Source organism: Styela clava, chromosome 10 (genome assembly GCF_964204865.1).
Source record: "Styela clava chromosome 10, kaStyClav1.hap1.2, whole genome shotgun sequence".
Taxonomy (NCBI): Eukaryota; Metazoa; Chordata; class Ascidiacea; order Stolidobranchia; family Styelidae; genus Styela; species Styela clava.
In genome coordinates, this window is record NC_135259.1 from 18,831,469 (window position 1) to 18,848,083 (window position 16,615).

Sequence of the window (16,615 nt, forward strand, 5' to 3'; positions counted from 1 at the left end):
CTTAGACTAGCCGAGCACAATATTAACTTTACTAGATGCCTCAACTAGCCATAATACTGAGCAACACAATATGTGATTTTTCTCCTAATGCAACGCGGACCACAAATAATGAAGCGGCGGGCCTGGGTTTGCGCCTCTGATTACTCTGCGTGGGTTCGCAGTTTCGAATCCCAGATGTGGATGGGGATGTGCGATAGAATTGTTAGACTCCTCGCTGCCATAGGGTGGTTCACGTAATCTCTGGTCGGTTACGACTTCCTCAACCATGCTTCCGAAAACAAATAACTAGCTAATCCCATACCCGACATGAAATGGTAACGGACGGGAGGCCGTGGTTCGCCCTAGGGTTAAGCCGTCGTATCGGCTTTCCTATCTCCATGGATTAATATGTGAAACCCATATAATTTGCTGATGATTTTGAAGACACTTGCATACATATACATAGCAAGTGAATATACCCAAGTTTCTCTAGATCAGAATTTTAGCTTGCAATCTGTATCGCGAAGTATCATTTTTACGTCCCTACGAACCTAAATTACTACACTCATCGAAGCTAGCGCTGCATGTCCATCTTTTTCATAGACTTTAAAAAAGTAAATGGATTACAAAAAGAAAAAGTTAAAAAAGTGAACTGCTAAAACTGACATGGGGAAATTACCCCCCGCGGGCCAAATCCGGCCCGTTGTGTAATTTAATCTGGCCAGCCTGATGCTGTCACAACCAAACTGATATCGAATTTTGATGTATTAGCTAAATAATTAGCTCAAAGAATTTGTTGAGATTGCGATTAAATTGAGTTTTGGCACGAGGACTATTGTTTTCCACTTTTGCTTTTGTAACACTTCATAATAATAAAATACAAACAATAATAAAACTTTTTACGCCACACTCACAAGGACCGCCAGTCTTGGTGGGCAAAGTCTTTGGCCCCTGGTCCAAGCCATACGTTTTGCTGATTATCCCATCATTCTAAGCAGCCCAATGCCACAGAGTATTCCCAACAAATAATGCAGGCACATGGCAAAAGCATTCACATATGTGTATGTGTACCAAGATGTCGGATACCGAAATGTAATATATGTACCAGGTTAGGGTAAGGTCATAATTTTAAGTACTACTATTATGGGAGTCACTCGGCCAGTCCCCGAAATTGTAATAGAACTAAAATAAAGAAAATCGGAATAAAATTATGGCTCAACCCTAACCTGGTACACATATTACATTTCAGTGTCCGCCATCTTGGTACGCATACTTCAGGACTACCAACATAAAAATGTAATTTTGTAGACAGGGCCAATCAGGACGTGAGTGCTTGATAGATTATGGAACTGATAACCTTTGACCCTGGTGGTCTTGTATAAACTTGACTCATTTAAGTAATCATTTATTATCAACTAGCACTGACTTTATATAATCAAAATGAAATTAATAAAACTAAAATAAATTAAAAGCATGCACTACATAAATAATCAAAATAATATTAGTCAGAAATCTTCAAACTAATCAGGCTCACAAGTATTAACAAGAAATAATAATACTTGATATAAAATTAAAATATTGCATTACATGGTTAATAAAACAGATGTAGTTACAAATTATCGACTAAAGGGGTCTAACAGTAATAAAAATATTGATAGTCTAACTTTAGACAGCTTGTCAAAATGCTTTATTTATGGCCTCACGGGGGAACATGATTTCATATAAATCATCGTGTAAATATCTTATGTCCAAATTGTTATATAACGAAAACATTACATCACATTTTTATGTAAGTGAAATGTGAACCATTGAGTTGGTAAGAAAATTGGATGAGTTATTTGTATATTGTCACTGATATCTGTTTTTCTGAAGCCATGGAACTTTTGAAAGCTCCATTCATAGAAGTGACACAATATCTACCTAAAGAATAATAGGTCTAATTGCTTCAATGACCGTGCAATACAGGGTTATAGTTTATAACTTTTATGCCTTGACCTTGGATGGCATTCACAGCTGCGCTTGATGGTTCCGTTGAAGCTGAAATAATTGATAAATAGACATAAATGTCGGTGGTTTGCTCCAGCCAAGCAGATAAAATTGTTAGGGCAAAACTTAGTTCGACATTTTACTGTCAAGACAACACTCAAAAATCGAGAAAATGTGTTTTCCAATAACTGAGGGTAAATTATATTTCAAATTGCAGTTGAAACATTGTGTTGTGTGTCTGTTTTTTCGACTTGATTTAGTATTGTGTGTTTACAATGTTTCATGCATGACGAAAATAAATTAACTGAATCTGAATATCTGAATGTATGACTTTCAGATTAAGAATATGCCAGAAGTTCCTTTTGTCATATGCTGCTACATTTAGGTATTTTAGACGAATAGATTTAAATAAATTTCAATAATGTGGCATATCCGAATACTTACTGATTGCATTTTTATCTAGAGGGTATGACACTTGAGTTTTCTTTTCAACTGGTCGGGGTGAGTCATCCAATAATCGACTGAACAGAAGAGTGATTCTGTCTTGACCGACGACTTTATCCATTTGAAAATCTTGCATGTGGGACCATTCTTTGACAAAATCATAATTGAGAGTTGTTTGCCATTCACCAATTAGCCTCTCTGGCTCAACACCAAGACATTTGAGGAAAAAGCCAGCGGTTTTATCGAAAGTTAGTTCAAAAGTTGGGATAATTAATGGAGATGGTATATAGTTAGCCTCCATTAACGTTGTTTTACATTTCTGCTTGATAGATTCATAATCCAAACATGTGACACACATAAAATTGTCATTCTTGTCAAAGTACACCATGTTGTGCATCCAGAAAGAAATATTGGGAATCAGACTGTATGGCAATTGAATAATTATTGCTAATGTATATGGAGAAAAATGGTCACACCTAAACTCGACTGCACTATTTTCAGTCAAAACACTGGAGCATACTTTATCCCACTTATTGTCCTCAAAGCACATTACATCGACAGATATAGTTTTTTTTACAATGATATGGGGTAAAGTAAGTTTGCAGATAACAGGCTCATCAAATTTTTTTTGTGATGAACGAAAGTCCATTATAGGTGTAATGCAGAAGTATTCATCAGGGAAGGTTGGTACACTCTCCGCACAATCTGATATTTCAATTTTGGTTCCATTCTTCACAGCGCGTTCCGGAAAAATAAGTGTGCAATTTCCAGCACGAACAATGTCTCCTCCCTCTCCAATTGTTTTACCTAGTAAAATAAATTTAATAACTCAAATATGTGGTAATTCAAACAATACAAAGGGTTGAAAGAATAAAGAGATCCCTAACAGGTACATATTTCAAATTGCATTTTCGTACCCAGAGAAAATAGAGAGCCATTGACCATCACCAAAAAAGCTATAGATGGCTCGCACGCCATGGGTCCCTGGACCTCGCTCTTCACAAATAAAAATGTAGTGTTTATTTGATAAAGCTGGCTTGTCAGTTGACATATAAGTGCTACCAACATGCTTGTCATTGCTACTTGGTTTGCTCTTTGCCATAATAGGGTGTTTCACGTAACCGCTGGTCGTTGTGGTCCCTCCGGAGTGGAATGATAACCCGACGAGAGGCCATGTAAATGGGCCATCTTACAGACTCTTTCCCATAATGAAACGGAAATCCCATCTTATTTCAAGTATGTTTAAATACGAAGATATTAATTATACAGAATGTTGACTTTATATAACATTGGGTTAGTTGTGTGAAAATCTACAACAAAACTGCAACCTACTTGTTTGAATGTCAGTTTTGGATATAAGCTTGTGGTAATGACCATCAGACATATCAAATATGGAGACAGAATATTTGTCTCCCGGATCTATGCCATTTATGACCGCTGAACTTCCAGTCGATGTTGTTGCAATTTCATGGCCGCTTGATAGAGATTTTGCGACAACTTTCATATTTCTTGGAGATTCATTTACCAACTGGACCCAGATTGACGATTCTGAAATAAAGAGGTTTCAGATATAAAGGATGAATAAATTTAGCATATAGTTTTTCAACTTGGAAATCGTAATCTAAGATTGATTTTTAGCGACATAATAAAACATATAGATATGTTCAATATACATATGTTACATATAGTAGAATGGGGCTACTAAACTAGCAAACTAGAAAAAAAATATGGCCTCACCCTAACCTGGTACACACACTACCGGAGTATCAAAAAATTACCTGGAATGTTTTCCACTATTCTAGATTTTTTTCCACTTGGTAAATATTGTTGCTTCGACCATTCATTGAACGTTATATGACTAATCACTGTAGTAGCACTCACGATTGAGCATGTGATGGTATCACTTTTCTGTTCTTGTCCTTTGACTGCGATCTCATGACATTTGAGGGTTTTTGAAATATTAATGTTTTCTGGGTCAAGATTATATTTCCAGTCAAATATGACGTTCTCAGACTTCTTTACCATAATATCGACTGTTTCTCCCATTTTCATGGTAAATCTTTGATGAGACACTGGTGATCTTGTTATGGTTTCCACACCATCATTCATTGAAACTTCACTAATTATTTGTGAATGTCCTACTGGGTAGATTTGGCAAGTGAAGTGAAAGAGGACATTTCTCGTACTTGCATCAGATGGCAAAACAATTGCGTAGGTTTCCCCAGCATCAAGCTCACAATGTACAAACTGTTGTCTTGATATTTGAACAGCCCCGATGTTTTTCCATTTATCCTTCTCTGATTGGACAATTGTAGCTATCACTGTTTTTTTTACGGAAGTGCAAAAAACAGGAATAGTGCATGAAACTTTTTCCAATTCAGAATGGAGAGATTTTGGAGTGGTGAATACCTTGCTTAGCTTTATGTAGCCTTGGAAAGAATGACTGTCTTCAATATTTATGAACTTTATTGGTAATCCAACATCGACGGGAAGTTTAGATATGCCTTCTCGGGCATGTAGGGTGCTGTAATCGCTCTGTGATACTATTGTGGAAGTATCTTTAGAGGCTTCTCCAATGGGTTCTAAAAACAAGAATTATTGAAGTTCAAAATACTATACATAAGTTAGTTTCAAAATGTTTCCAAACACTGAGGTGAGTTTCAAAATAAATATTGTATTACCTGTGTTTGACTTGTTTGACTTGTCTACAGAATATATTGATGACATTGACACACTTCGTAAGTTTTCACTGTGTGGGTGTGATTGATATTTGGATGAATGGCGTTTCAGAGACAAAATACTTGAAGAATCTTTGCTCTTCATCAAGATTAGCTGAAAAAATTGAATTATTTAGTTAACTTTTTCAAATTACAGATATTAGTACAATATATTAATTGTGTAGCAATTTCCAAGGATGGAGACCATAAGACAGATTGTCATTTCTATTTGTTTAAGCCATCATATCATCTTTTTCAATATTAAAATCCAAATTTCTTTAAATAGTCAATAGATAATTAAAATTGAAGTTTCTAATACAGATCACAATGCTCGGCACTCCCGAAGAAAGTGTACCAAGATGGCGCACAACCTGATAACCCTAACCTGGTACACATACTATGTTCAGGCTGTGCGCCATCTTGGTGCACATACTATGGGAGCACCAAATAATGTTCCCATCTGCCATCAAATTATATTTATGATATCGGGAGCACCCAATGCTCTACTAGCATTAATTTATTTCTTCGAATCTGGTTTGTGGATGAGTTGGTAGAGATGAAATAAACAAAAATATATTTTTGGTGTCCTAAAGTGGAACATTAAATCTCAAATGAAACACGAAATTTGTCAGTTTCAATAATATGCATTCGGGAATCTAAAAACTAAAATTCAATAAATATCTACGCAGAATATTCAACCCTTACATTGCCGTTTGGGTTCTCTCTTATTGCATTGTCTATCGACAATGTTTTTGTTGCATCATTACAGGCGTACTTCACTTTCACATTGGAGCAGAATTTTTTTGGTAGCCTTCTCAGAAACTCAGATGCTTTTTCCACTTCATCAATTGTGCTTTTGTCTAAAATTTCAATTTTCGTTTTGCACATTTGTAAAAGTTTTCCATCATTAAGTTCATTGCAGATTGAAAACCAGTTCAAAGTTATTTGTGGTTCAATGTAAATTTGATTTAGGATATTTCCAATATTGTCTTTGATAAATTTCTTTACAATCTCACATTTATTGAGAACTTCTCTTTCATCAATTACTATATCAGCTGGTTCAAATATTTTCTTCGCAGCTTTCATTGTTTCTTTTCTCAGCAATCCTGCAATCATTATCCATATCTTTGCAAATGAGCCAAACTTTAAAGATTTTTTTCTCAATCTTTTCTTGAAATCATCTAATTTGCAGAAAAATGCAAAGTACATGGCAATAGTAATGTAATCCTGCAAAACGTCACAGTTTATTGAAGGTTTTCTGCTGACAACGGATCTCTCTTCATACTCCAAGAATGATAGACCACCACTGTTTATAGACGATTCCATGACCGATGTAGCAACTTGTGATTGGCTGTTTGACCTGTCTTTTCTTTTTTTCACTTTCTCTGGATTAATATTAGCGGCTTCAATTCTTTTTGGTACTTCATTAATTTTCTGCCACAAATGATTTATTTTGACTTTCTTCTGAACCAATGGATATCTGCTTATGCTTTTAAGGAAAATTTGAACAAGTATGGAAGAGAATGAGTCGAGATCTGCCTCAATTTTATTATTTTTTATCATGTACAAACTACTTTTACAGAACCCTGGAATTGCACAAAAAAATTGGAAAACTTCGGGAAGATCAGCAATATCGCTTTTCTCTCCTAAAATGTTTTTCTTCATATTTAGGATTCTCGTACCATCAAAGCCATCAATATTTAGGGACAGTGTGGGGTTCAAAAACTGTTTCACCGAATCATGTGATGTAGAGCAGAATACTTGGGACTTGGGGAATACTTGACGATTGGTGACTAGTAAGTTATAAAAAATTTGATTTGGTAGACCTTCATTCTCATAAAGAAGATGCTGAGGCTTGAATTCAGGTGATAAGCTGAAATTGTCAACAATGAATACAACTTGGTTAGAATTATTCTTCATCCAGTGAAAAAAAAAATCCATTTCCTCATTAGACAGATTAAACATGTACTTATGCAGTATTGATTTCACATTAAATTTTGTTTTGAGTGTTTTGACTTCTTCGTAATTCAAAAAAAATGCCAGTTTCGCATTGGGTACATGTTGCAAGAAATAGCTGCAACATGCAGTTTTGCCTGTGAAAATCTCTCCCATAAGCATTATAGTGCCTCCTTCTTTAGTTTGAGTTGCAAGTAATCCAAGATCCTCTATGACATCACCACTCGGAACTTGAATGAGCTTTGGCGTGACGAACATATTTCTGTTTAGAAAGTTTTCAGCCATTTGTTTGAAGTTTTGTTGCAGAAGACGGACAACTGTAAAATAAATTTATGTACATATAAATGATTTGACTGCAACGACATATGCAGGTACAACAAAAAACGAGTTTTACTGTATTGCTCTTAAGCCAGCTCAACAGTGAATTTGCCCAGATATGGGCTCGTCCATGTGGCGCATCATGCTACACACAAGGAATAGCTTGCCCCCGCATCTATGATTACCCTGCATGGGCTCACAGGTTCGAATCTCATGTGCAGATAATTATGTGCGAGAGGATTGCTGAACTCCACACTGCCAAAGGGTGGTTCACGTACAGCAGGCCGGTTATGGCTTCTTCCACCATCAAGTCTATGCATCTGAAAATAAATAACTGGCTAACTAATCCCACACCCGATATGGACTGCTCACCGGACGAGAGGTCATGGTTTGTCATATGATTAAGCCGTCTTGTCGGTTTTCCTCTCCCTCGAGATAAATATATAAATCCTAGCCTATCGGGAGTTCACACACATATTAAAATGAATGGGATTGATAGCAGTCACTCACTATTTAGATATAATGTTGAATATCCCAACCATATTCAAGTATTCTGAATATTAGTACGCCATTTCATTAAAAAGCTAAAAAACTAAGCCAGTGGTTTTTAACCTTTGTAAGCCTGCCGAACCCCTACGCTATTCCGCAAGCTCCTGTTGAACCCCAAATTTTCAAACTAAGAGTGCAACCAGGCTCTATTAGGGGTAAGCGGATGTAACCATCTTTAATGGATAGAATGTGATTTCGTTGCCTTGCTGTTGAGCATAATAATGTTGTTTTTCCGGGTTAAATTTGAAGGTCATGCTTTGTCAAGAGAGTATCAACAAACGAAAGAACCCTGGTTGCGCCATTGGTTGTGGCAGAATAAAATGCAACAATCTATAAACTTTATTCATTTATTGGTGACACTTCTGCTGCCGTTTTTTGGTGACCAACCGAGAGATACGTAGCTTTGTTTAAGAAAGAGCAATTTTTATGTCATTTTCTCATTTGAGTCACTTTCAGTTGTGCAGGTAAAAGCCATACTGCACATAGCCATCGGACCAAGTTCTTTTCCTGGATGGCATATTTCATGAAAAAGACTCCTCGGAATTGCATGGAGTTTTTGGAGAAAGGAAACGTTGAACCACTCTGAAAATTGCGGTGCAATCATAGATACCAATACGGCCGTATTGTCAAAACCATTGTTATGTCACTATAGCGTCGGCAGAAATGGCTGGGAATTTTCGATTACCTGATGATATCAGAATCGAATCGATTATTTTTTTGAATCGAATCTCGAATACTTGGGAGTCAATGGGAGCGACTTTTTTATTTTAATTGATCCTGTATACAAATGATTTACTGAAAACATAGAAATACATCACTAAGACCAATTGCGGAGCGTTCACGCACGATAACAAAACACTCATTTATCAATAACTCACTACAGAAAATAGTCATATGTCAGAATTGCATTGAAAAAAATACGGCTACAATACAAAAAAAATGAGTTATTCAACAGGACCATTGGCGGGAAGTAATAGACAAGTATGTGGAGCTTCGAAATTTTTGCTCTGGACCGTTTCGAATAATTTGCTATTCGAATCGAAGTGCCCAGCCCTACTCCTTGGCAAAAAGAGTTTTTTTTTTGTTATAAAAGTTGGTGATTCAGAATTTGAGATAATGTAACGAAGACATTGGTGGCTCAAGTCATACACATCATAGATTTCAACATGCCGTCAGATAGGTATAAAAGCATTTGCCTATTTTTTCACAGAAACAGACATACGATATGTAAAAGCGGCTATGCGCTATATTGAGGTCGTCGACGGGTGTAATTCAAACGTGCCCTACTTTCTAATTCATGTATGTACACTTATTATATTCAACTTGATCGCAAAATTGAGCAACGCGGTATTAGTAGGTTATAAATAACAGGCAGTTCAAGAAAATATTCAGGTTCACAATCCCGAGATTTGTAATAACAACCTTAGATACAATAAGGCCATACGTAGGTACATCCAAGAGCGTGAGGTCTCTCATTGACATGTTTCATAAAACATTTATCTTCGCAATAGTACACATAAATGAGCTATTCTATGAATGGTCTGAATGTTGAAATTTGAATGTTTGCCTTAAATTATAGTTATTTTTACATATTTAATTGGTTCGAAAATAGAAATAAATCATATAATACACGAAAAGTTCACAGGACCTTCGTCGAACCCCTGGTACAGCTCCCCCGAACCCAAGAGGTTCGATCGGACCCAGGTTAAGAAACACTGGTCTAAGAGCATTAAAAAGCAGCAAATCTGAGGGGTCAAACACCCCTACTTATAAAAGGTTTATATAATGACAAAATGGTCAAACATATCTGAAATACGTATACATAATGTCTGTATTATGAATAAACATATCATTTTTGTCTTCAAATTGCAAGCTCTAAGAAGCTATAACTGACAAAACTGTTATGTCTACCGTACATTTTTACAATTCAAACTCCATTTTCATTTTTGTTCAATTATCACATATTGCGTTTATCGGCTGTAATGCAGACAGTCAAGTCGAAAGTTTATGTGAAACAACATGGTGGAAATTGGATGGTTATAGTGGACATTTCAGCGTACCTCTGATATAAGAAGTTTGCTAAATGTTACTAAAACAAGGAAAATAGTAATACAGAAGTCTCTATTTTTTAAATATCTAAATATGGAGTCTTTTTTTTAAAACATTGTAACTTTGTTCAAATATATTACCTTGTCTGAACTTCAACACCTCTGATAACTCGCTTTCCCCAGCATCATTGTAAGACTGCACAGTTACTTCTAAATTGACCTGGTTTTCACATTGCAATGTAAACTCAGGAATTTCAGAAACATAACTAATATTGTTGATTTTGAAAATATATCCGTCTGCACCTTCGCAGGATTTGCATGATATCTTGACCTCTTGGGTTGAAAGTATTTGTTGTTGAAGATCAGTTGGAACAGCAGGAACTGGAAAAAATTGATGAAAATGGGGTGAATAACTTTTTAATATACTGTAATGTTGTTCCTGTCACTATATTACTTATTTCTATATCGGATGGTGACGCTACCAATAATGCCATATTACAGGGGTCCTGAAACAGGGGTACTGGTACCCCCAGAGCTACATTTCTTTTTAAGGGGTACATTAGATTGAGTTAAAAGGATAATTAAAGGATAACCTATAATCTGCTTAATAAGTTGAAGATCTGAGGACCTTCTTGGGAAGTCACAATTTCATCCCCTTAGAAGCATTACCTATAACTACAGTAATTACCGAGTCTACTGTCATTTAACAAGACTTTATTGTCCAACCACAACATGAAAAGTAATATTGGGGGTACACGAACGATCAATAAAGTTTCTTAAATTTTCAATTTTTGGACCAATGTGAACACTATGATTTCAATAGTTTCCGATAATAATCTACACTAAGAAACATTTTAATCATTTTTACTTCTGCTTACCCGTGACAAACTGTACAATGGGAGACTTTTCACCTTCACCACTATCATTAATTGCAGTGACGTAGACTTCATATTTTTTCCCAGGTTCCAAGTTTTCCCAAATAAATTCGTCTTGATTAACAGTTTCTTGTTGCCAGGTTTTATGTTCTACTCTCCAATGAAATCTATATTCCGATACATTGACTATCTTGTTCCACATGAACTTTTGTTCGTCATGACTGATGCTCATGGTTTCACCAGACAGCGATGGCGGAACTAGAGAATAGAAACAAGGTAATGGGCTAGGAGTGTCATACTAATACCAGGAGAGGGGAAAGCGGATAGGACATCATATGGCGTTTCTCCGACCCTTTTCGATTACAAGTCCTTGCCATGTATGGAATAGGTTAGCCAGTTATTTGTTTCAGAGGCAACTCAATTTTGGAGGAAGAGTTTGCAACACTAAATTATATATTTATATTCAAAACTTATGGAATATCTTACGTGTCCATATCGGATCGGACAATATTTCTTCGCTATCTAGTTCTTCATCTGTTTCATGAACTGAAGTCACTCCTACTTTATATTTTGTACATTCATGTAGTTCATTCATTCTAATTATATTTCCAGATTTTATAATTTCTTCGACTGTCCCTTCTTTTATGTTGAATAATCTGAGTTTGTATTTTGTGGTCGAAGATGCTTCTGAACCTTCGAGTCTTACAATAAGTTCAGTGGTTGGATTTTTCTGGCTGTTCTCCATCAATACACTTTTCACTGGGCGAAGTGCTACAATACAAAGATTGTAAATTTGGTATACAGCAAAAATGAAAACTATATTTTTTTATCAAGCATCTAATATTATATATTACAGGCGAATTTAACAGCTGAATATTATGTACAAATTATCTTATATTCCATTGTTGTTGATACAATCAAAATGTTGTTTATTGTATTGGCATTTCCATGTTCGCATTACAACTGTAGAATTTGGTAGTTCATTTGGTAGTTATTCTGTTCGTTTTTAAAAACACCACCTCAGCCATGGTACAAGAATTTTTTTCATGAAAGTTTGCTCAAAGCCAGGCCTTGATGCTAACTAAAATGTAAAAAGCACTGATACAAAGGGTTGCAAGAGTGATGATTGGTTTCTAGTAGTTATTTATAAGTAAGTTTTGCGACAGAGACACCAGTAGAGATTGGTTGACACTAAACAAGAAACAATTTTAGTCATTACTACGAAAGAAACAACTATGAAAAAATTGGTTACAAAGAATAGAGGTGATTTTCATAGTTTTATAAATTAATTCCATAAATAATAATTTCCAAAAGTACAGTCCCACGTATACACTAAGAGCCCCACATCATTGCACAATTATTTACTGACCTGTTTCAAATAAAAAAAATTCCGATTTTTCTCCGAAACCACCAGGATTCAACGCTGTTACTGATACACTATATTGACAATTGAGTTCCAAATCTCCGAAATGTATATTATTAGCAGTTGTGGAATATGTGACTGGTGCAATTCCCTTTTTCTTTAGTTGTACATTGTATGAAGTTGCTCCTGGAACCTTATTCCATGTAATAATTTGTGAATTTGTTGAATCTTTACAAACTTGAATATTGGATATTTTGCAAGGACCTGAATACAAAACGAAAATGTTAAAAAATGTTTTTACAGATAACTGAGCTCATCGACTTGTATTTGTATTTTGGTATTGTATGGCAGAATGGAACTTGCTAATATACTGAAGTTAAAACAGATTATATATATCATGCTTTCCTGCGACTTCCTTATTGTAAAATTAGTCATCAATCCTTATTGGGAATAAGATTCTGTAAACTACCGTGAGCTAATTGAATAACTTAAACTAGTTCTGTAAATAAATTAATCTTGTCATTCAAACTCAGTAACAAATGACTATTAGCCTACTTCAATTTATATTCATATGTGTGAAATGCAGAGTTTAACACAACCGAGGTTAATACCGCATTAACATGTTTTGCACATAAGATTGACATTTAAGGTATTTACGTCCAAATTTGAAAATAAATATTAGGCAAATGAATGACCTTATAATAAGAATTTCAAAAAATTGTAGCTTTTATTTCATTTTCAACTTTGAATATAAAATATAGTCACACTCCAAATACCTAGGTATGTTCGCATTCTGTTTTTCGATGTTGCATGCTTTATATTATGAAACTTTTATTGGGTTATGATTAGTAAACTGTAAATTAAGATAGAAGTGACAGTTTACTCTTAACGATAGCAAAAATGCACTTGAAAAAAATTAAAATGTTTGATTTTTCCCTCTCATCAATTTATGTGAATGCTATATACTGGTACTAATTTTTTAGATAGATATCTGGTATCTATTTTGTTTTGAACAATAGACTTACTTGTCCATATCTTTGTAGAAAGAACTTTTTCACTATTTAGTTTTTCATCTTCTTCATACACCGACCATGCTTGAACAACATATTGTACCCCAGGTAAAAGGCCACATATTCTGGCCATACAGAAATTTGTGTCTATTTTCTGAATTTTGCTTCTATGTTGCCCCGAAACCGTAATTGCCAGTGCATGATAGAATGATGGCTTGTTTTGGGGTTGAATTAATGTGCAGTTGATGGATGTACTAGGATTGTCCGGATTGTTAGAAACTTCCAAACCTGAAGGAGGCATCATTCCTGAAGAAATACAGGCAAGTTTGTTTGAATAGATTTCACAAAATCCTCCAAAACATGCATACAGTACAATTGTTGCCATTCATAGAAAAAAATGTTCTAAACCTTTTTATGGTATTGCACTTTTTGCTTCTGTGAATGCAGTTATTTCAATTTTTGTCTCATCTCGTAAAGTCTCGTATTAAAATATGCGCTTGCCTTATCTTTCGTTATTTAAAACCCCACCTATTTATAAATTTAAATTTTATATAAATACTTGCTTTCGTATCATTATGCAGAAAGTCGAATTTCGCATACACATCCTAGCACTTTTTGATTGAAAAATATTTTACAGTACAAATATTTTATGTTTTATCGTAATCGTGCTGTCGATTTGTTTTACGATTTGTGGGGTCGGCTTATATGCTAATTTCTATGAATTCATCGTTGCAAGGCAGTTTTTAATGGGTCGGCTTATAAGCAAGTATATACAGTAATGGATTTATGTCTAGTTGTAGAAAATTAACAAATTTCAGGTGCACATATATCAAAGTTATTATTCATTTACAGTTTTGCCGACTTCTATGTTTATTTTCATACAAAATAACTGCTTCCATAATTACCTGTTGTAAACGAAATCGAATCTGAAAGTTCACTTGTTCCTGCTGAATTCACTGCGGCAACACAGACTTTATAAGTTTGACCACGATCTAGATTCGAAAGTGTGAGCTCTGTGTCTAATGTTGGAATTGTTTCGTAATTGCCATCAAATCTTTTCTTCTTAACTAAGTACGAATCGGCTCCAAATACAGGCTTCCAGCTGATTATTTCCGATGTTGGTGACATTTTGTCAGTTGTAAGACCTTCCACTTTTCCTGGATCTTAAATAAAAAGTTATGTGAAATTTGAAATATTCCACTTGATTAAATGTTTTTTAAATATATGAAATTTCAATTTTGATTTGCATGAGGTGTTTTATGGGTATTTTATCTCTTCGACTGTAACAAGTTACTGGTAGGCCCTAGATCAGGAGTGGGCAAGGTTTTTGGACCAGGGCCAAAAATTTTGCCCATGTAGATTGGCAGGCCCTGTGAGTGTGACGTGTAGAGAGAAATTTTAAAGACAGAATTTTATTCGTGCATAGAGCAATATGCTTCGTGCCAAAACTAAATTTATTGCAATCTCGACAAATTCAGACTTCAATAACAACAACTATGTAGTGCTTACAAAATTGGGTAAAAGCAGAAATTCATGTAGATGTGCTGCTTTGATATATACAACTAAAACCATATACCGTATGTATCAATAAATATTGTTTTATGTATTTCGTCTTGAATGTTCAATGTATGTATATGTATACTAACATATCCATTGTCAGAAATTTGATGACTAAATAGCTCCAACTAGCCAGCCAGTGGTGATGTTAACCATTCTACAAAGGTGAGGAGTCAAGCAATCTTCTCAAACATAAATATACACTACTACATTTGAACTTGTGAACCCATGTAGGGTAATCAGCAAATGGTGAGTATGTACATAACATGGGTGATGTGGCATGTCACATGTGTTCTCAATGCTTAATTCATGTGCAAGTCTTGTTCTTAGCAAAACAAGTCATAAATGTATCTTACATGTTTGTATTGGATCCTCAAGCTTGCAGGGTTCACTTTCAACCCCTTCCTTGGAGGCAACAACCCATATATAATAGGTATCACCAGGAGTGAGATTTCCAATGTTTGCAAATCCTTGGTTAGCTTTGGCTATTATTGTTTCTCCTATTGTTAAGCTTCTGTAGTAAACATCGTGTTCAATTCCTGGTAATTGTTGATAATTAAATTTCCCTATGAATGATGTATCTGGTGAACTGCGTCCAGGCTGTACACAAAGATCGGTTGGTTTCTCTAGATCTGAGAATACAGAACACAAAAGAATTAGGAAGAGATACATAAGCTATTCAAATGATTAAAGCCATCTCATAATGAATACAGTACCACAAGACACATAAAGCGTTTGCGGTTGTTCCATCACGCTGAATTTTTTTAGGGAATACCGATTGCTCTGTGTGGAGTTGCAGGTTCAAATCTGGTGGATATTAAATATCAATAAAACTTCTTATCCATCTCAGAATAGTGTTTGTTTACAAATCTGATTATATTTATGTTCCTTGATATAGTTCGGATTTATTCTTCGGAACAGTGAATGTCAGTTATAGACATTATAAATTGAATAATTTTAACCATTAGTGAAAATTCGTAAATGGAATTTATTTGTAGATATCTCTGTATACGTGGAATGTTCAATATCTATTGTTGAAATTGGGACACTAAACAAACACATCTCATTAAAATCGTTAAAATCAAATTTGAATCATTGATATAACTTGAATTCGAGACTGAAAAATAAATGTACAATGCCATATACATACTTGTAGCCAGTGGTATCTCACGTTGGCTCATAGCTCGGCTTTATTTGATTTCCATAAAATTCCCAAAAACTGAAACAAATATACATTGTTATTTTAATCAATACAACGTAACAATGTCAAACTCTTTGATTGCAAAATCCCTCTTCTAACATCATAATATTCTACAGTTTCTCAAATATGTTTTTAACAAAGTCATGATATGCGCTTGAATTTAATTTGTTGCCTTTTTCTACATTGCTTCTAATGTTATAATCTAAGAGTTGTCCAAACTAAGGGCTTTAAAATCCTAAATGCAGTAAACATTATGAAAACGCATTTTTGGGATGACAGGTTTTGTTCAAGGACGACAATTATAAGAAGATTGATATTATGAAAAATATGACGAAAGACTCATCGATTTTTATTATGATGTACGAAAGCTAAAATAACATACCTGTGACTAAAGTCTTCTGCCTTTTAAAAATTTATACAATCGTTTGTGATCAGACTGCAATAACCACAATTGATTGGTGTATATATCTCAATATTGTTTAGCTAGTAGTACACAAGTGTTGAATACTTTAACATTAGAGATCTAAAAGAAGAAGAAATACAAATTAGGATCAAATTACAAACAATTCAAATCAAACTACAAATAATGCATGAAGTATTCATTCCTAATCT

General features: G+C 34.8%; 1 protein-coding gene across 1 annotated transcript; it reads right to left on the minus strand.

The window, feature by feature from the left end:
• Nucleotides 1-787: 787 nt before the first annotated feature.
• Nucleotides 788-16,031, minus strand: LOC120338101 (uncharacterized). The gene is made up of 14 exons (XM_078117504.1): nucleotides 15,953-16,031; nucleotides 15,159-15,434; nucleotides 14,151-14,408; nucleotides 13,261-13,551; nucleotides 12,242-12,499; nucleotides 11,359-11,643; nucleotides 10,876-11,130; nucleotides 10,139-10,378; nucleotides 5,832-7,399; nucleotides 5,091-5,241; nucleotides 4,188-4,991; nucleotides 3,742-3,957; nucleotides 2,410-3,216; nucleotides 788-2,016 (listed from the first exon to the last, which is right to left on the minus strand). The coding sequence occupies exons 1-14, from the start codon at nucleotides 15,981-15,983 to the stop codon at nucleotides 1,925-1,927; spliced, it is 5,532 nt and encodes a 1,843-aa protein (XP_077973630.1). The 5' UTR covers nucleotides 15,984-16,031; the 3' UTR covers nucleotides 788-1,924.
• Nucleotides 16,032-16,615: the final 584 nt, after the last annotated feature.

What these genes read in the sequence shown, in the direction of transcription:
- LOC120338101 (XM_078117504.1), bottom strand. Translation starts at nt 15,983, where the DNA reads ATGAGCCAACGTGAGATACCACTGGCTACAA. An exon ending in TTCGATTTCGTTTACAACAG is followed by an intron (nt 13,552 to 14,150) that starts GTAATTATGGAA and finishes GTATTTCTTCAG; the next exon opens with GAATGATGCCTCCTTCAGGT. An exon ending in ATTTTTTTTATTTGAAACAG is followed by an intron (nt 11,644 to 12,241) that starts GTCAGTAAATAA and finishes TTTGTATTGTAG; the next exon opens with CACTTCGCCCAGTGAAAAGT.